Source organism: Zingiber officinale, chromosome 4B (genome assembly GCF_018446385.1).
Source record: "Zingiber officinale cultivar Zhangliang chromosome 4B, Zo_v1.1, whole genome shotgun sequence".
NCBI lineage: Eukaryota > Viridiplantae > Streptophyta > Magnoliopsida > Zingiberales > Zingiberaceae > Zingiber > Zingiber officinale.
The window spans coordinates 11,713,829-11,735,122 of record NC_055993.1 but is presented as its reverse complement, the minus strand read 5'-3'; the positions used below and the strand labels follow the sequence as shown (position 1 = coordinate 11,735,122).

General features: G+C 38.9%; 3 protein-coding genes and 1 long non-coding RNA gene across 6 annotated transcripts; 2 read left to right on the top strand and 2 right to left on the bottom strand.

Moving 5' to 3' along the window:
* Nucleotides 1-2,993: 2,993 nt before the first annotated feature.
* Nucleotides 2,994-11,368, bottom strand: LOC121974711. 3 transcript variants are annotated; one of them, XR_006110078.1, is made up of 2 exons: nt 11,085-11,368; nt 2,994-5,983 (listed from the first exon to the last, which is right to left on the bottom strand). It is a non-coding gene; the product is annotated as an uncharacterized LOC121974711 (long non-coding RNA). The 3 variants fall into 3 exon arrangements; XR_006110077.1 differs by having other exon boundaries at nt 2,994-3,562; XR_006110076.1 differs by having other exon boundaries at nt 2,994-3,551.
* Nucleotides 11,369-11,916: 548 nt separating this feature from the next.
* On the top strand, nt 11,917-13,433 carry LOC121974710 (pentatricopeptide repeat-containing protein At1g55890, mitochondrial-like). The gene has a single exon (XM_042525886.1). It carries the CDS (start codon nt 12,001-12,003, stop codon nt 13,219-13,221), a length of 1,221 nt encoding a protein of 406 aa, XP_042381820.1. The 5' UTR covers nt 11,917-12,000; the 3' UTR covers nt 13,222-13,433.
* A 945-nt stretch (nt 13,434-14,378) lies between these two features.
* On the top strand, nt 14,379-16,450 carry LOC121974708 (trihelix transcription factor ASR3-like). Its single transcript, XM_042525885.1, has 2 exons — nt 14,379-15,350; nt 15,901-16,450. The coding sequence occupies exons 1-2, from the start codon at nt 14,630-14,632 to the stop codon at nt 16,221-16,223; spliced, it is 1,044 nt and encodes a 347-aa protein (XP_042381819.1). The 5' UTR covers nt 14,379-14,629; the 3' UTR covers nt 16,224-16,450.
* On the bottom strand, nt 15,667-21,075 carry LOC121974707 (protein PIN-LIKES 7-like). The gene is made up of 11 exons (XM_042525884.1): nt 20,931-21,075; nt 20,172-20,377; nt 20,018-20,097; nt 19,807-19,931; nt 19,612-19,733; nt 19,340-19,543; nt 19,135-19,254; nt 18,931-19,031; nt 18,796-18,848; nt 18,534-18,719; nt 15,667-18,447 (listed from the first exon to the last, which is right to left on the bottom strand). The coding sequence occupies exons 2-11, from the start codon at nt 20,304-20,306 to the stop codon at nt 18,323-18,325; spliced, it is 1,251 nt and encodes a 416-aa protein (XP_042381818.1). The 5' UTR covers nt 20,307-20,377; nt 20,931-21,075; the 3' UTR covers nt 15,667-18,322.
* Between the last annotated feature and the right edge of the window lie 219 nt (nt 21,076-21,294).

The window sequence follows — 21,294 nt, the reverse complement described above, 5'->3', positions numbered from 1 at the left end:
CAAGGAGTATAATCCGTACTAGTCTCACATAATCGATAATGTTCGAACTCATCAATTCATCAACTAGAGATTATTTCAATATATTCAAAATTGTACAGGTAGAGATGCCCACAATCTATGACTCGTATTGTGGGCATTCAATAAATGAGTTTAAAATTAAATCATACACATAGAGAACGTTCACTCAATTAATGAAACTTTATTTATCCAATAAATAAGTACAAATCATAAAGCGATTGTCTTAGGACACCTTTCAAATATAACAAAAGTTTTATAGTTATCCACCAACAATTGTTTTTGAAAAACTTGCGATCATGGAAGAAAATTTGTTGATCTCGGAGGAGCTCTTAGTAGAATCATTATTCTAAATTCGAGGATAAGTTTTTTTTAACCCAAGGTAATTGATACAGTAGGATCAGAATATCTTTCACATTATTTTTTAAAATAATTTTAAAGATTTTTTTGGCATGTAAGGTATTTTTAGTATTTAGGATATTTAAGATAATTTTCGCCTTTTGTATTTTTGAATATTGAGTCCATTTAGTGATTTTAGGATGGTAAGTCTATTAAAATTTTTTAATTTAAGATTTCTTTCTTCTCTTTACAAGTTAAAATTTTAGGTCTATATAAGCGTGTTGTCAGTTGATGTTAGAAGAAGTTTTTTGATTTAATAATATTTTTGATAATGTCATTTAATTTCCTATTTTATAGTATTCCTCTTTGAATCAACACGTCGTAGAAGATTATTTCTAATATTTGTAGACGAATCAATAGATTTAATATCCCATAAAATAATCACCATCCCATAAGACGGTAACGTGACTTTTATAGCGGTCAAAGTATCTTTTGTTCTCCATCTGTCTTCCTCCTTTCACAAAGAAAAGGCATTGTTGGTTCAGAAAAACGAATTAGTTCCAGTTCATGATATCACACTAATTACTACTTGTTGAATGACATAAAACAGCTAGTATATGCTGAAACAAAACTGTGGAAACTGCTAAAAGACACACAGATTTCTCAGCGACAAGGTTGCCTTAAATCATCTCTTTGTTTTTTTGGTGATTAACTGATTATGGACAATACTTGCTACACTCTGAGCTTTCTCAATCAACTTAAAGAGGTTTTTGTTTTTGGTTGTGTTGAACAATCATGTTCGGAGATTACAGGGAATAATCTGAATTTGAAATTATAAAATCAAAATCAGTCTTATCTGTTAGACGGCATGGGTTGATAAACGGCATGGGTTAGTAAACTCAAATGGCGAGCGGAGCTAATTTTACTGAACTTCCGATGGTCCGAGCGAAGTGTCGAGTTTGAGTTGGAAAGTCACCGGACTGTTGATTGGCAACGTAGACAGTGGCAATTGGCTGAGTGCTGATTGGGTCACCATGTACCGGAGCAGGTTGTTAATTGGTCAAGTCAACCAACTACCAAGTCAGCTGAGTACCAAAGTCGCTCGACTGCTGAGACGGCCGAGTAAAAGACTTAAGTCGGCCAAGTGTTCTGAGTGCCGAATCAGCCCGAGGGCAAGCAAAATGCTTTCAAGTGGACGCTGAATTCTCCCGAGTGGATGTCGAGTGTTGTTGAGTTTGGATGCAAATCTCTCAAGTAGATCACCGAGTTGGGAAAGACAGAGAAGAAAGGTTGGGGAATGAAGGTGAAATGACTTCTATTGCTCTCTCTACTTCTATTCGATCTTGCTCATGGCCTTCTCTTTATAAAGGAGCTCTTTGACGGTAGTAAATAACTGAATAAAGATCATTTAATGCCTTTACTCGCCAACCTTGAAACGCTAGTTGTTCGTTGGCTGTTTCAATCGGCGATTATAGATTACATTAATCTCAATTAATCCATCTGTTATACTTTTGAGCAGTAGCAAAAAATAGACAAAACATGTGGCAAAACATTGATTTATTCAATTGGAGGAATTTTACCTTGACTAGTCCGATATTCGATACATACGAGCCGTATTCGTACACAAGTCAACTTGGTTCAGTATAATTCGGATTTTGGATTTGCATCTCCTATACACCCATGCATGAGAGAGAGTTTCTCTCCATACATATGTTCATACCATCAATGCATGCGATATAATAAAAACCAACAATAAAACCATGACTCTCAATGTGAAACTAAAAATTCATACCCAATGAAATCTCCTTCATCCACCTGTTATTGTTTCCATTTACATTTCCAACAGGTTGTCTAGTTAATCCATAAATGTTATATGTGTCTGAGAACAAAGATGGTTGGGGAAGAATAAAGTTATTCCATTGAATAATAAATAATAAGCATCAAGAAAGATGGTTAGGCACAGCAATCTATTAAATCCCTTTATGGCAAGAATGCACCAACCTTATCATTACGAGGTAGTTAACTAACAAGAATCTCTTCAGGAATAAAGACATCCAAGAGCTTGATGAATCCCATTTTACATCCTCCCTATCATCGATAATGAAGAATAATGATACGAATGAAACAAGTAGACTTGGTGCATTTTTAAGCATGAGATGTCCTCTCGGACGAGTCTAGTGGCTAGCGCATGAAGTATTGTCATAACGAAGTCTAGGGTTCGAATCTCGGTAAAGTCGAGATAAATGCCTCCTTTATGTGCTAGTCACTATTCCAAAGGCTAGTAGCCGTCCGTGATTTACCTCTTCCGTGTTGGCCCTAGGACGAATTGACGGAGACACTGGGGGCGAACGTATTCACCTTTTGTCACAATGTTTAAGCATTATATTGATTAACCTATTTCAAAAACAGTATAAGAAACAATACGGCATCATCTTACTTCATTGTTAATTTAATCTCTACTTGGACAAGGATATAAACCACCTAAATAAGTACTTAAATCAATTTGTTGGATGAATAGTTAAAACATAATAGTGCAAAGTAATTCAAAAATTAACCACCAGTTAATTGCATATTGCTATATTTGTCTGAATCTGAACTAAAGCTGCTCTGGTAGTTTCCTCTGCACTGAGCCACTAACATTTTCTATGCAATAGGAGTTTTATTTTTCAACTGGAAAAATTTCATCTTTAAGCTCCACGCTGTGAAAGCTTATGCTTAGAACAATTATTCCGTGTATGGTTTGTGACTGAAAGATAGTGGAGTATAATACAAAAAAAGAAGGTACAAGACAGAATAAATATCTCCGGAAAACATGCATCTACAACATGAATGAACCATTTCCCTGGGCTTGTTTGGAAATTAAACTGACACTCAACCAGAATTTGGATCACCCTCAAGCTTAGAAGATATCAGGCTATAGATATGGACTCCAAAAATATTGTTCAAATATTCTTTCAGAGGATCATGCCTTTCTATGTTGCTATTCTTTCTGGACCATCTTCACCATCCTTGAATATTGTCAAGTGGCAGACAGACCATACATTCTGTAGTTATAAATCAAATTTGGATTCGCATCATGATCAATCTTGACAAGCTTTAACCTGCCCTTATATTCCAAGTATCAAAATCCCAGTCAGGTGATGTAAAATTTGATACGTTACAGCTACTACAGTCCCATCCTGAATACTGAGCAAAGGCTGCAAAATGGCTATGAATAACATGCATTTTTTTTTAAAATGGATATATAGTGAGAAGCTAACAAAAGCAAACAACAAGCAATACTTGAAAGACAAGTTTTGCATGTACAATATAAACAAAAGCTTACTGTAATCCAGTTTAGCAGATTAATCTACACTTAGCCATCCAAATCTTTTACTAGCAGATTCATAGGAAAACATGTCATAATGGAACTTATCTCCATTTCTGTAAAGAACCACCAAATAAGATGATATTGGTGGCTAGGAAACTAAAAGAAAAGGGAGATCCTATCCTGAATGATGCTGGCTTATTTTTTTCCTGGAAGCATAAGTCAGTTGGTAATCAGATATTTAATAGGTTGTAGGTCTGCGCAATCCTCAAGCCATGTATGTCCCACCTATATGAGGTTGTCTTGTAAAAAGAAATAATACATTGGAGCTCATGAACATATATATCTGCCGCGACCGTGCCAATCCAATTATAGGCAATAAGAGGCAACCAAATGTAGCAAAATGAGAAGTTGACACGACTTGTGTTTTTAGGTAAAAATATTATTATCCACAATTGATTAGATTTAGCATTGATAGATAACAAAATAAGAGAAAAATAAGTAAAAATAGTAGTAATGTATCAGAAGGACTTGGTTATTCATCGCATGGTTAGAAAAAACAAACGCTTAAACCACCTTATGCAGACATTTAAGGACATTTTAAAGTGAACTATATAGCAACCACATAGATTACATACGGAGCATATAGTTTGCATGTGCGGTTATAAAAAACACTATTTGGTTCATTTCAAATAATCTAATATAAACTAATTTGATTTCAAATCCTAAACTACCATATAAGTGTTGATGTAATAATTATTTTGAAAGTGATGATCACTCCAGATATTACTTATATGCATACATTTTTGTCATCAATTTTATATTATTGATTGACAGTTATTAGTATATTTCATGTACTTTGAGTTATATGATTGACATATTTTATTTTATACATTGAAGTATGAAGTATAAATTAGATATGCTGATAAATATATATCATAAGTATGTTAGTTATTAAAAACAATACAAACATTTATTAATATTTAATGACAGCATACAATGGGTCAAACATCCTCTTGCAAAAAACAGGGTAAACTGCGTACAATGGATCCTTCCCCGGGACCTCGCATGACGGGAGCTTCGTACACCGGGCTGTCCTTTTTTTATACAATGGGTCAAACAATATACTCCCTCTGTATTAGGGCATAGCTAAGTGGGGACGAGTGGTGCGACCACCCCTCTAAGTTCTTTTTTAAAAATGTTACTATACCTCACCACCATCGGCTGATTCACCACCGTTCGTCGTCGAAAAACTAAAATTAATCACATATTTGAAAAGCCCTCGGCCTAAGCTATCCATTGGTACCACTTTTACGAGGAAATATCGTGACTTGGAATGTTAAGTATTGAATTTTAAAAATAAAATATATAATAATAAATGAATGGACTGAATTGTAAAACATGAAATGAGAACATTAAATTAAAATTGGATCGGGTTTGAACTAAACCAACGGGTATGTGTGGAGATAAGAATTACTTATGTTGGTTTAAACCTGGATTGATTTGAAGTTGATTTGGTCAAGCTATGGTTGAACCAAGTTTAAGGTTTAAACAGATTCAATTAGTTTAAAATGAATTAGGGTATTTTTAAATATACCTTTTCTTTCTTTTTTTCTCCCTTTTCTCCCTACGCACGTACAGTGGCGTAGCCACGTGGGGACGAGAGGGTGCGACCACCTCCTGGATTTTCTTTTTAAAAAAATAATACTATATATTTGAAAAGCCCTCATGACTACTTTAATTGACTGATTCACTACTATTTGTCGTTGGAAAATTGATATTGATCACATATTTGGAAAGCCCTAGACCTAAGCTATCCATTGGTACTACTTTTACGAGGAAATATCGCTACTTGCAATATTAAATATTAAAAATAAAATATATAATAATAAATGGATAAATTAAATCTTAGAACATGATGTGAGGACACTAAATTAAAATTGGATTAGGTTCAAACTAAATTCAACTGGGTGGCACGGATAGGGGCATATCTAGGGTTTTTTTTTCTTGGGGGACTTCATGTATACATTATAAAGAACCAAAAATATGGAAAATCTAAAACCTTCATTTCAAAATAATATGAGCAAAACAAACATAAACAAAGTAGTATTCGCAAGTTACATCAACAAAATTATACATGCTTCAGGTGCAATCTGCGGTTCTTCAAAAGATAAAACCTATCAATTATATATTCCAAATCAATATCACGAGCAATCTCTCTCAATATACAAATCATGACATTGTTAAGATATTCTTGCTCAATTTTGTTGCTAAGTTGGGTCTTGAAAGGCTTCATTCCTGAAAATGCCCTCTCTGTTATTGCTGTAGAAACCAGAACAGTTAAGACTAAACGAACCAACCTATCAATCGTGAAGTAAATCTTTGACTTCTTTGTTTCGGTTAGTAATCGACATAATTTAGGAAGAGAATCAATATTTTTAAATCACGGATCCTCAAAAACATCAAGCTTGTAATGATTCAACCGACTTCTGAGATGTTCCATGTCATCTCTAAAAAAAATCACAAGGATAAAACTTCTTAGTCAAAGCACAAATAGCACTCTCAGATGATTTGAATCCATCGCTAGGAATAAAGGCATCACATAAAGTGAGAAGCTCCATTGATTTCTCAATAAATCTTTTGTTCAACTCCATCAACTATTTGTCAACCACAACATTGAATACATGAAAATGATAATACTCCTCCAATGTGAAATGATTTTTCTGCTGACAAGAACGTTTCGTATCTTGGAGGTATGGATCAGATAAATCAGGCACTTTAATATCATGAACACCACAAAAATCATTTACACTCCATATAAAATCCTCCCACTCATCATTTCACATCTTTTAGAAGAGTAATTTTGTAGTCGTGACTAGCTTCATCGCATTCAAAATATCTTGATCTTTTCGTTGCAATTCCTGACATAACACATATGATATTTCCAAAATTCTATGAATGAACGACAACATGAAAACAAATTCAAATGTCATCATTCCAATATATAAACCTTTAGACTCTGCATGTATACTAAAGTTTGATCCATTCTCCATAAGATCTTCAAGAAGTGTAGTGCAAACGATGGACACATGACATCTCTAGCGTAATGACCAGGGGTCGATTCTAAGGAATTGACGACCTGAGATTTACCCACCATGTGACTATGACATATGTACCTACATTTACCTTTCTCCATATCCGTGGGACTGACATTAGAGGGGCCGCTAAGGTAGCGTATCTACCTTTTTTTTCAAGAAGTGTACAAATTAAATGAAACAATTCAATAACTCTTGCCAACAGAGGTGTAATGTAAACTCCAACGAGTAGACCCAGGACATTGTAAAGCACAAACTTGATTAAACCTACTATCAGTCCCAAGTTCTCCTAATAATATCAAATTAACTTTTCATCTTCCCTAATTAATTAATTGTAACTGACCGGTCCGTTTCGAAGAAATAGTCACAAAATTGACAATGGAAGTTAATTTAGAAAAAATAGCCATACATCTAATACCTCTTTAGCTGCTGCAACTAAGGCAAGTTGGAGTCGATGAGCAAAACAATGAACATAATAGGCATATGGACAATCTTTGAGAAACAAAGCTTGTAGCCCATTCCATTCTCCCCTCATGTTACTAGCATCATCATACCCTTGACCTCACATGTTTTCCACCAAAAGCTTATGGTGTGATAGTATGTTACAAATTGTGTTTTCAAAGACATAGAATTTGTGTCATCAACAACAACTTCCATAAAGCGCTCCCTAACAACCCTATCACCATCTACATATCGTAAAACAATTGTCATTTGTGTTTTATGGGATTCATCAATTGCCTCATCAATAAGAATACAAAACTTAGCATCTCCAATTTTGTCATGAATTTTACTTCATACAAGATCAACAATAATTTTTAATATCTCTTGTTGAATTGATGGTGCTATATACTTGACATTTTTAGCCGCTTTAGACAAAACAATATCACCAATTTCTTTCCATAAATCTGCTTGAAAATTGACCAATTCAAGAAAATTACCTCGGTTGTGAGAAATGGATGACTCATCATATCCTCTAAATGCACAACCTTGCAATGCTAGCCACCACACAACTCTTATGGAAGTCTTTAAAAGCAATTGATTTTGCTTTACCACATTTTTGGACTCTTTAATTATTTTTATATCAATATGATGAGAAACGTTTTTCAAACTCTCCCATTTTTGCATAGCATCACTATGACGTGGACTAATTTCTCCTTTATGCCTTTTCAATGGACATTTTTTGCAATTCACTCTTTTCTAATTTTTTAATCCTTCAATAGTAAATTTCTTTTGTTGTGAAGATAAGTGTCAAATAAATAGCATGGGAAACAAAATACGCTTTCCTTTGATTCAGAAGCCACAAAAACTTTATAAACCAGGAAGACTAAAAACTGCATCTTTGTTGCTTAAAATCAACAAGAGGATACTTATAAATAGGTTGATACAGTCCAATACCAACATTTCTCTCCGAATCTCATCTTATTTATCACATGGATATTGCCAAATTGTAATTTGTTTTCCAGGATCTCGCTCGTAATACAGATGATTGCTTTCTATTGTATCTACCACTTAATGATCAAGTTTCATATTCTTTTTTTTTGTTTCAATGTAGACTTTGGGCTTGAAGGAGAAGGATCATTTGGAACACTTGGATTATTTGTTGATTGATTGTCTTTTCAAGAGAAATAATCGTTGATATTCCTTTTTGGCATATCCTTTAATTTTGCCAATCATTATAAACATAAAAAATAACGATTTAAAAAATGTTAAATAAAAATTACTTACTGCCTAAATCAAATCCCAAGTTCTCCTAATAATATCAAATCAACTATTTCATCTTCCCAAATTGAACATAAATCAGAGAAAAACAATTTATCAACCTCAACAAAAAACAAAACAAAACAAAACACACACACATAAAAACAAATATCAAACATTTTGATCCCAAAATGACAAAATATAAATTCACAATTACATACCCGAAGGCTGAAGATTAATTTTCAAGTGTAGAAGACTGAAAGATGTTATTGAAAGAAAGAAAAAGTAAAAAAAATACAAAAATATATATCAAAAGGAAAAAGAATAGCAAAAGCAAAAGCAAAAGCAAAAGGAAAATAAAAGGAAAGGTAAAAGGAAAAAAAATAGTAATTAAATATGCATATGAAGTTAAGAGTAAGACGAACTTGAGATAACACAATTTGGTGAAGGTCGGAGAAGATGAGAATACAGAAGTGAAGAACTAAACGATTGAAGCGCAGGTTTAAGTTTTGTTGATAATTAATTATTGCGCTTAAATATACCTATATTAAATTTTTTAGTTAGAGGGCTTGTTGGGCTTAAGCCCAGTCAAGCCCCTACTTATGGTACGTCTCTGGGCGCGGAAATAAGGATTATATTGGTTCAAATCAAGATTGATTTGAAGTTGATTTGGTCAAGTTATGACCGAACCAAGTTTAAGGTTTAAATGAGTTCAATCGGTTTAAAACAAATTTTGATATTTTTGAGGAAACCTTCTCATTCATTTTTTTCCTCCCTTTTCACCCTATGCATGCTGCAGCCCACACCGTGCCGTACGCCATCGCCGTGCCTTCACTCATCCCTCTCTTTTATTTTTCCCTTCGTCTGCTTCCCCATTTCCTTCTTCTCTTCTCCAATGGTAGTAAACCTACAATGTTTTCCTCTCCTCTTCTCAAGTACATGAGTTCTCTTTTCTTCTCCTTTCTCTTCTCCAACAAGCAAGAAACATAGCATCAACTACAAACCTCTTCAAGCAACAAGAGCAGACCCTCGCATCTTCTTCCTCTTCTCGTGTTTTTTATGATTTTGTTGGCACCGTAAGAATAGTCCTATTTTACCTTGCTCTCTTAGTGTCATTGCCGAGCTCACCGAAGTTAGTCGAGGTTGCTAATGAAGAAGGTAAAACTCTCATCTTTTGCTTCTTCCTCTCTATCTTCTCTTCTCTATCTTTCTTAAAAGCAACGGTCTTTCATTTATCTTTTCCTGTGAGCAACCCTTTACAAGGGGCTCATTTTCTCCTTTGTCCAACCACATCAACAACAAAAGAAGTAAGTTGTTCCTTTCTTCTTTTATGTTTCATTAATAGAAGGAGAGTTGTAAAGTATAAACTTTATTTTATTAGGTTGCTAGTTAGGACGGTTAGATCAGAATGGAAAATGTTAAATATTATGAGGAAGCGAGATGATTCTTCGACTTTGAGTCATAAATAAGCTCTGGGGATCAACAGATCGTATTTCAACTAGAACCAAGGGTCAAGTATTTTATGTTGTATTAATTTTTTTAATTTATTAAATTGACCCCCTATGGTTGAAAATTTTGGCTACGCCACTACTTTAGTTCTTGAAGCATTGACCCATAACAAGACATTGCATAGATTATAGTAGAATATATCAGGCGTAAAGGAAGACAAAAGAAAACTCAAAACTCTACTTAGCATAATAGAAATTTAATGACCTTGGTATCATCAAGTAACTGTCATACTTGGGATTTGATCGCAGACGGTTAATCCCAAATATTTTAAATATATGGTTTGTTCTTGGCAAAATATACACACTGATCAACGAAATGAAAGAGAAATGAAACAGTAAAGTTTTAGTCACTTCCTTAAAACATGCTTCCTAAACAAGGGAAATCATGGCTTGTTTTCCCCTTAATTTGAGGTCCTTTCAGAGAGAAAAGGCAATTGTAGCACTTTAGACATTGACGATTAATGAAATTAATCTCCCAGAAGTTTTGTTCATTTTTTTAAAAGCTGCCGAATACCAACTCAATCGAAAAAGATGATTTGGAATCTAAGGAAGAGAAAAGCAGAATGGAGGAGCAACGGAAATTTCTGATTACAGTGGAATGAAGTGATATAGTTTCAACTCCAACTTTATCTTGAGCTTCCAAACAAAGAGAAAGAATCCTTCCCCTTATTTGTTCTCCAATCCCCTCACAATTTTCGAACAACTTCTACAAAAAAGAAAGCAATTAGCCGACTCCAGTCCCCTCACATTGAGGTCCTTTCAAAGAGAAAAGACAACTTTAGCACTTTAGACATTGATTATTGATGAAATTAATCCCCCCGAAGTTTTTTTTCCCCATTTTTTTAAAGCCGCTGAATACCAGCTTAATCCAAAAAGATGATTTGGAATCTAAGGAAGAGAAAAGCAGAATGCAGGAGCAGGAAGTTTCTGATCAAAATGGAACGAAGTGATATAGCTTTAACTCGAACTCTCTATCTTGAGCTTCCAAAGAGAGAGAAAGAATGCTTCTCTTTATTTGCTCTCCAATCCCCTCCCAATTTTTGAGCAGATTCCATAAAAAATAAAGCAATTCTCCAATTGAGAAATAAGATGAAATTTTGCTGGATTAGAGAAATATGATACCTGATAAGCCCCTTCCATGATGGAGGGTAAACAAGGGGCAGGTTCCGCACTAATTCGCGACAAAATCCATCACGACGGGCGGATCCGGCTGAAGAACCACGGCTGCAAACTCTCTTTCTCTATATGAGCGATCGCTCCGAATCGACCGAGCAGGAGTTCGAGGCGCCAAGGGAAGATTGCAAGGAAAGAGAGAAGAGGGCGGTGGGACGGCGGCGCACGGTGAGAAACTCGTCGTCGCCATGAGATCTCCAGTTGTTTCGTGGAGCACGAGGAGCGAATGAGAAAAAAAAGTTTCATTCTTTCATTCAAAAATCCGTTTTTGATTATTAAAAATAATTTATAAATTGTTAGGTCTTATTTTTAAAATAAGTTGTTAAAGTTTGGATAAGTTGTTAAAGATATTGATGTGTTTGATATTATAAAATCTTTTTATTAATAAAATTATCAAAAAAGATATAATATTATTAATAATGAATTTTGGATGAATTTTTGCACCGGAGAGAGAAAATTAGAAAGAGATGTTGACGAAGAAGATGACATGTTGGAAGAAAAATAAGAAAAATCGACGGAGATAAAAAGATATTAAGCTTATAAATTTTATAGAAAATAAGATGAAGATTTATGAAATTATATAAGAATATTTTAGAGAAATAAAATATTAAAATAAAATATTTTTTTTAAAAAATAAAATTTTTCATAATTTTTATAAGTTATAACTTATAAGTTCAGCCAAACATCCTCCTCTAACATCCTCTTACGAGATGTTGAAATGGATGCACGTGCTTTGCACAACTCTTTAGTCTTCTTAAACCGGCCGGTCCACACCGGTCCACAGTCCACTGTATTATACAATTACAAGGTCAAGGCGAAGGCAAAAACCCTATCGTCCCAAACCTTGCACTTCTCCTGCTCACCGATGGCGGCGCCGCTGCGGCGTACCTTCACAATCCCCTTTTTCCGGCGCCACTTCCTCGCTTCATACTCAGCCGCCGCAACTTCGGTTCCCAATCCCAGTTCCGTCTCCGCTGCAAAGTCCGCCATCCGATCCGAGTCCGATGCCGAACGCCTCGTCTCCCTCTTCGAGTCCGTAACCGACTGTCCCTCCTTCTACGGAGACCGCTCGATCTATAAACTCACGATCGATAAGCTCGCTCGCCGCCGCCGGACTGACCTCATCGAGCGCGTTCTCGAGAAGGCCATGCACAGCGAACGCACCCCCAAGTCTGAGGGCTTCCTGATCCGCCTGATCGGCCTCTACTCTGAAGCCGGAATGGTCGACCAAGCCGTGCGGGTCTTCGAGAACATTCCCAGCCTCGCCGGCCAGCGCTCTGAACGCTCCCTCTGCGCACTCTTGTCAGCTTTTCTCGACAACGGCTGCATCGAACGCCTTCAAGACGCTTTCAGCCGTTCTGTTGAAGAGTACGGCGTTGCCCCAGGCATTGCATCTTATAATATCTACCTCAAAGCTCTCTGCTCTAGCTCTGCCAACAAGGTTGACGAGGCACTCGCATTGTTTGATCAAATGCATGATAAAGGAATTGAGCCCGACATCTCCTGCTATAACACGCTCTTGGACGGCTATTCAAAGAAAGGAGACTACGCTGGATTTGACAAGGTTCTCAAGGAGATTTGCAAAAAGGGTTTGAGCCAAAATGTTGGCACTTATAACTGCAGAATTGCAGCTCTTTGTGCGAAAGGTAAGAGCTTTCAGGCTGAAGAATTGTTGGATGTGATGAAATTAAATGGAATCTTTCCGGACAAAATCAGCTTCAATACCTTGATTAATAGGTTTTGCGAACAAGGGAATACAGACTCTGCCATTGAGTTATTTAAGAGAATGAAGGATGTCAAGGCGCCTGGCGGTAGAGTTGTCTTACCTGATTCATACACGTACATCAAGTTAACACAGGGTTTGGTTGAGAAAGGAGAATTTGGGAAGGCTGTGGAGATCTGCAAAGAGTGCTTGGACAATAAATGGGCACCGTCCTTTAAGACCATGAAAGAACTGATTGATGGTTTGATTAAGAATTCGCAAGTAGATGAAGCAAAGGGCATTGTTGCAAGGATGAAGAAGGGATTAGTCAAAGGTGATGCTAAAGTTGCCTGGGAGAAAATGAAAGAAGGATTTGCCTTCTGATACTTGTGGAGTGACTTGAAGCTGGCCAAGTAAAAGGAGTTTCATATAGTTAATCATAGTAAACTCGTGAGCCATCTGAAATAATTTGCTACATGAGTTCTTTGATTTAAGCTGCTGCACTTGTCTGCTGCAATGCAAGCAAGAATCTTTAGATATCTTCTTTTCTGTAGAATTTTTTCCTTTTAAGTTTGACCCAATGCCTTTTGCTTTCAGTAGTCCAGTACTGCCTATCTTGTGCTCTAACTTCTTTGAGTTCTATGCATTCAGGTCAGTCCATACAGATACAGTGGTCCAAAATTTGGACAAGATTGCTTTAGCTATTGTGAGGTTGGAAAGGATGCTACTGTGTGTGGATATAGCAGTGCAATATGTTTCTAATTCTGATTTTGTTTTTCCCCTCACAAAAACGTCCCACACTGCCTGCTCCGGCTGCCACAATCCATTAGGGCAGATCAAGATTCATCATTGCTTGGGAATTCTACGCTTCTAATTATTTCAATAATGCTCGAGATGAGTAAACTACGTCTTGCCATGCGTTTGCATGATATGTTTACATGCTCATGATATGTTTTCTAGTATCAGTATGAAGGCAAGCTTTGATCTCGCTAGAAATTTAGTATAATTGTATAATTGGCATGCAATCCAGCAGATTAGATTCGAGGGTAGTGGAGCCACGGCTCGCGAGAGATGGCTTTTATAACGCCCCTTCCCCGACCCAGTCACAGCAATAAACGTATGAAATCACACGCCATCGGCAACAAAACCTTCCCACGAGCATTTCCGTAACGCCATTGATTCGGGGCGTATATGTTTTATGATTGTACCCTGCATTAAACCACAACTTAACGACTGTTATCAGAATATTAGAATTTTGCAGGAGGTTAAAAAAGAGAATAAAAATATATATAGTTCATTCGTTATCTATCTTTGTTGACCGATGCTACACCTCACTTTTTATTAAAATCACAATTCGACTCCTGCCTTTGTTGACTAATGTTAGAACTTTTTATTAATCACCGTTGCACTGGACCGGAGCCATAGTCTCTGACGCCGTCGTTGCCCTCCGTACTAATCAATCACCTCTAAGTTTCTTCATTCTTATGAACTCCATCGGAGTGAACAGCCTTTGAGACTCTCCGATGAATTCCGCCAGAGTAGAACGGCTCTGATTTTTGCTTAAAAGTTATTTATTTTTCTAGAAATAAACAATTTCGAAAGGAGTTATAATTGAAAAAACGGAACCAGTCTACGAGCCTTTTGCTTCATCTCTCCGCCTCGTTATCCGTTTCGCTTCTCCCTCTTTCTTTTTCTTTCTTTCTTTCTTTCTCTGTCATCGAAAAGTAAGAAGAGGAGAGAGAGAGAGAGCGCACGGCGAGGAGGGGAGACGCCTTCAGCAGAAGCAAATGCCATGTCTGAAGGCACAGAACACTCATCTTCCTTAGCTCTCCTCCACCACCGCCATCACCTCCCGCAGCAGCAACAGCATCAGCAGCCGCCGCCCGCATCCCCCTCTGTCGCCGGCGCCATCGTCCGCGGCTATCGCAAGGGCAACTGGACCCTCCACGAGACCCTGATACTCATCACCGCCAAGCGCCTCGACGATGATCGCCGCACAGGCGGGTCGTCGTCGTCCTCCTCCGCCCACTGCTCCCCTTCAGCCTCCGTCTCCGCCACCGCTGCTGTCGTGCCAAGATCGGCGGAGCAGCGGTGGAAGTGGGTAGAGAACTACTGCTGGCGCAACGGGTGCCTGCGGAGCCAGAACCAGTGCAATGACAAATGGGACAACCTCCTTCGCGACTACAAGAAGGTGCGCGGCTACGAGGCTCGCGCCGATGCCTCCGCCGGGGAGCTACCCTCCTACTGGGCCATGGAGCGACACGAGCGCAAGGAGCGCAACCTCCCCACCAACCTCGCTGCCGAGGTGTTCGAGGCATTGACCGACGTCCTCGGCCGGCGCACAGCCCGCCGAGCGAACGCCGCCGCTACTCCCGTCTCCTCCCTCCCTCCGCCCCCTCCTCCACTGCCCTCTCCGCCGCGACTGCCGCAGGCGCCTTTAAACCCTACGGCACCACCATCTGTTCAGGCGCCGGCGCCGCCCCCAGCGCCGCCAGCGCACCCATCCGCTTCTGGTACGCGTTCTTCTCCCACTGATACATAACTCCAAAACACTATTCTCAATCCAACCAAATAAAAAAAAAAGATTTTGCTGCGTCTCACTAGCGATTTATGATGATTCCAAGATCAAAAAGATGCAATCTTTCTCCTCTCCTCGCCTGCCGCACTATATTTCCATTTAATGTAGGAACAATAAAGCATGATTTATATTTTTTACCATTGAATTATATAAACTGTCCTGCTGTAAAGCTGATCGAGCAAGCGTTGCAAATCTGATTCCATTTAATTAATAGAAAAGTGCAAGAAAAAGTGCTGATAGGCTTTCGGTTTAATATTTTCGAATTAAAAATGAAATGAACGATAGTCTAAAGCTACACTTTGATTATATGTTTCGGTGCGCGTTTGAAGCTACATTGTGTTGCTATTGCGAATCCGATCTTCATTTCAGCTCGATCTTGCTCAATGATTCTCATTGTTCTTCGTAAAGTTGCGGTCTTTTTCAAGTTCCAACTTTTAGAAGCGATTTTTCTCAACATCGTTTAATAGTTGCTGCTCCTGATGCAGTGGAGATGTCGTCGGATTCGTCGGAGTCGGAGGAGAACGACGACGGAGCGGGGACAGCCGAGCCAGAGGCGAAGCGGCGGCGACTGGGTTCCAGCGTGGTACGGAGCGCAACGGTGCTGGCCCGCACGCTGCTATCCTGCGAGGAGAAGCGGGAGCAGCGCCACCGCGAGATGGTCGAGATCGAGGAGCGGCGGCTCCGGCTGGAAGAAGAGCGGACGGAGATCAGGCGCCAGGAATTCGCCGGCCTTATCTCCGCCGTCAACGACCTGTCCAGCGCCATCCACTCCCTCGTCGCCAATCAGCGCAACGGAGATCACCGGTGAACCGGACCGTACCGGCTCTTGAACGCCGCCGACTTGGAATCATGAGGGGTTCGGATGTAAATAAATGGCCACAAAGAGGGTATCGATTTTTTTAATATCTGTCACGTTTCGAATGACGTGACTCGATACCCGCAACTTGATTCGTACCTTTGATGGGCCACCACTGCCGTACCATTTAATTCCCAAGGAAAATATTAATTCCATTTTCTAAAAATGAAAAACATTAATTAACATGGCGCAAATGTATTTTTCAATAATAAATATATTGTTTCTTTGCTGCGAAAAAGGCGAGACGGCGACTGTTGCGGTCAAAGTGGGATCCGTGGCTGTCAGCGTGTTGCTTCGGTTGGACAAAAGTGCCCCTGATCCAAATGCTCATTTACAGAGGCACCAGGAGATCTCTTCCAGCGAAAGGGACGGCTCGATTTGTCGTCTTCTTCACTTACACGGTCAATTTCGTCACACTCTAACGGAGCTGGCGGTCATTCGCTGGACCCGGCTCATCTTCCTCCGTTACTTCCACTCACAACATTAGAACCCACTAATTTAATCTGCTAGAGCTCATGGGGTCCAGTTTCGCGGGTCGGGTAAAGAGCGGAGCGTCTGCTGATGGAAAAGTAGCTGGCAGGCTGAGCTCCAATTGGTTGTAGTTCCGGTCAAAGGCCAGATTTGACCGGTTCCCTAAGATCACAAAATAATATGTTTCCGAAAATACCCCTGTCAGGCCCGAAATCCCCATTTCGCCCCTCTGCCGCTGCTGCAGCGTCTCGTCCTCGTGTGTCTCACCGACACGTATTCCGCGTTACGCCCGTGTTGTCCTTGTAACGGCAAACCGACTGCGATGAAAACGGTAACGGCGGCTGCTCATTTCTTTTCTTCTTTCTCCTTTCCATGCTCCACAATGATGTAGAAAACAGGCTCGTGAATTAGCCATTGTACGACAACTGTTGCCGAATCATTACGGCCTTTTCTTCCTCTCCAACAGTGGATTTGAAATGCCATCTGAAATCCTTCTCTTTTCCCTTATTTTTTCATATGTACTCACTTTAGAGGTGGAGAATAATTCCTCGGAGTGGAAGTTGATGCTGCACTCAGAGTCTCCTCGCGTGAATGGAATCAAAGACTGCAGAAAGTTGCATCTAAGGCTCCTGCTTTACACAGGCACTTTAGCTACAGTAGCTTAATTTTCATTCCCTCAAGAATTCTAACGTTTAAACTATTATAAAAGAGGGTTGGATTGGTAGTGCAGTAATATGATGATGTGTGTATGCATACGTTGCATGGGCAATGAAGTGGAGACAGCGAGTGGTTGCTCTCTGTTCATTGGCGATGGATTGAATGCATCAACTAGGTGAAATAATGAGGGTGATGGAGGAGAAGAGAGATTGGTGGGGGTGAGCAGGACAGAAGTCAGAAGCAACAGATGCCGCCTGACACACCACAACAAAATGATGCCCGGTCTCCTCAGTCAAAGTGTCAGTCAAACTCCACTCCAAACAATTTAAACCACGAAGATCTCATCTTACCTGATCAACAACGTATTACCTCTTTTGACAGTTCCATGGCTTGCAGAAATGATAAATAGGGTCTCCATTAGCTTCAGGGGAGACTCCTCTTTAGGAGTGGGTTACACTGAACATGTCTGATGATATTGGTTCAGTAGATATCTTTGTGAAAAATAGAATAGTCAAGTTGTCTCAGTTGCTGCTAAAAATTGATCAGTTGCACAGCTAATGCAGCAGCTGCAATTGTTGACTGGATGTAGTATAATTTTGTGGAAATGCTTCCTCTTTTTGGCTCTGGTCACGGAAGTACTTCTTTCTGCTAGTCCTAAGTGCAAGTTCAAATTGAGAAAATTATTTATCAAATTACTTTCCATGAAGTACCATGCCTGAGAAGAGTTTGTGGATTAGCAATACAAGCAATGCAGTATTTCCTGAGCAAGTAAGAGAGTTCCTTGTATGAAATTGAACTGACAATCTGTGTCACTTCAATCATATAATATAAATTGGCACCTCAACTCTGATCTCAGCTTTATGAATTGAATTAAATATAATTTTCCTCCTTTTATTATGAGGAAAGACACAGGCATATCAAATCTAAGATAAGATCCACATGAATACTGCAGACCAGAATGTCAATGCAATTGCTGCAATCAGATAAGTCCATAGGAAGATGACAGATGACTCCTCTTGGCCAACGTCAAATAACTGATTCATTGTAGCTGCATAAAAATTCAAACATCAACATTTAATCTGTTTCAGATATTCATTGTAGAAAATGTTCAAATATTTTTCAATAGAAATGTACCAATGTTCATGGCTGGTGGCAGAGTAAACTGTATCATTAGCACATAACGATACAACGGGTCGTATGTCACGAATCCTAGTTCATATGCTGCTTGTACAATAGCGATCCCGATCGACGGAAGGATCACATATCGAACACAAACAATCGCAAAGATCACCATAGGTTTAATGCTAGACTTGCGTATTCCTGCATAGGTTTCCAGGTTTTAAGTGGATATTTAAACCATAAAGGATTACAAAAGGGTGTTTAAGTTAGGCTTTACCCCTAGTCAAGTTTCCACCAAGAATGAGAGTGATGCAGGGTATTGTGCCATCTCTGGATCAATCATATGAACGTGTCAGAAATGAGTTGTTACTTGAAAAATTATAGATAAAATAATAAAGAAATGAGTTGTTACCCTAGTAATTTGATGGAGTCCTGAACTACTTTGAGTGGTGCACTAGAACCAACGAAAAGAGACTTCAACCATGGGACTGCTCCAACAATGAATCCTATAATCTGTTATGAATGAATCAACTATTTAGTGCTGCCTTGCAAAATTAACTAACATTCAAGCCCCTTCACACAACTATCCATACTAGTCCGAGAAAAAGCTATTCACCGCAGCAAGAGTTGGTGGTGCCAACAATTCTTCAACGAGATTGTGCAGAGATTCTTTCATTTTGTTCCATATGTTCATTCCTTTATCAGGAACGCTGCCACTGTTTAATAATGGAGTTCCCTGCAATGCATCACAACTCAAAGAAAGAATTCAAATGCCCATCTGCTTAATTTTCAGTTTCATTTTTCCTATGAATGCCACTTACAAGTTGGGTTTCTGCCACTTCCTCCTCTGATTTTGCTGTCACTGGAAGGATGTTTTGAGTTGTAGAGACTCCTTGACCACCTTCCTTCATGGCATTAGCTTCGTTACTGGTAAATCTATGGGGTTCTGATTGGTTCCCATGGAACACTTTACCATCTTTCTTGATGAGACCGTAAGTGTATGTCCAGATGTAGAAGCCTCCAAGCTGCATTATGATATTGTTCATAGAACTTCATCCGCCACCGTGATTATAGTTTTAAGTGAGCGTTTTACCGCCATGGAGAAGGAAACATAGGAGAGGCCGCGAGCACTGCACATCGCCTGATCGCCGAACGGATTGCCTTTCTCCGAGCAAACTGCTGGGATGATGATCAGCATCAGATTGCCCAAATTACCTTCATTGAGACAGTGGTAAGGATCAGTACCAATATGCATGCACTGTGTGCAAATTGAGGCATGAAGGATTACCTGAAGAACATGTAGCCATTACAAGGCCTTCGAGATGCCGCAGCGGCTTCAAGATTTTGGCAACAATCCAACCAAGGATTCCTCCGATTAGGAATATAATCCCAAGATTGACAGGCATGAACCACCTTCACGAGACAGAACTATATCACTATAATTGATTTCTGAAGGACCAAACTTTAGCTGTTCAGAAACATAATTGTGGCATACATACCAAGATATGATTTCTTGGAGAGTCACAGTTTTCGATAGACTAGCAAACATCAGAGATGGTGTGAAGGCCGTAAACACGATCTAGTGAAAACATAATAACATGGTGAATAAAAAAAAGTCATGAAAAATCTAGTGCTAACGATCGATTAAATTACCTTGTTCATGTCTTTCCGAGCAGTGGCATGGAGTGTATTACTGTAACCTGATGCAAGATAGGCCCCCAGCAACCCTATGAGAAGGACCTGCATGATCGGTGCAGAAGCCACGAGGAACAATGACCAAAGCCCCATCTTGTTCCTCCACCCTCTGAAATCTACACACACCTTGGACGGCCACGACTGTAAATAAACACCTTCTTCCCCTGTTACATTACAGATACTTCAGTCCATCAAGTTATTTCCTTTAAGTGTGAAATTAAGACGAATTCAAGAATCCATGGCCTCTTTTCCCAGTCTAAACTTTATTATTATTTTTTTATTACATTGCCTTGTTGCTTGGAACTAGAACTGCTGAGATTGGGTGGAGGGCATGGTACTAAAATTAGGCAGGTTTGGCTGGAACATTTAATACTCCATGTGAGATGCATGGCCTAGAAACCATCAAGTTGGGATTTATCATTATCTCATTCATGATCGAGTATCGAACATCATCATGGACGGGACAAGAAACCTTATGCTAACTCAAAGACAAGAACAAAATTCGAAGGTGAACCAAAAATCATCGAGGCTTAAAAGGTTCATGACACTTGAAGTTTTCAAATCATGAAGAAGCTATAAACGTGCGAAAAGTGGATTGCAAACAGAGCATCCTAGGATTCAAAAAGACAGAAAAAAGAACCAGTTTCAGCAAAAATATAAATATATATACATACGTGAGTGTGAGAGAGATTAGAGAGAGAGAGAGGAGAGCCCTACCTGGAAAAGCTCGAGGAAGAGGCTGTGGTGGTTGTGTCCAGAAAAGTAGGAGGGAAAATATAGAGAGAAGAGAACGAGTGGCTTTGGTTGTGAGAATGAGATTAATTAATGGGGAACCTCATTTCTGTAAGAAGGATTTTAGAAGTGATTGGCTGATAGATTTGCAAATCATTTTTATCAGAAAATAATAATATGACTGCATGGACAGCGACTGTCTCGTGCATATCCTGATATCCATGCATCTGATCTGAGTCAGAAAGCCACATTGTCCTGGCTTGGAAGAAACTCAAGCTAGCATTACTATAATGGTTGTGGTTGAATTGAATTTGAATTGGAATTTGAATTTGAATTGAGTTGCCATGGC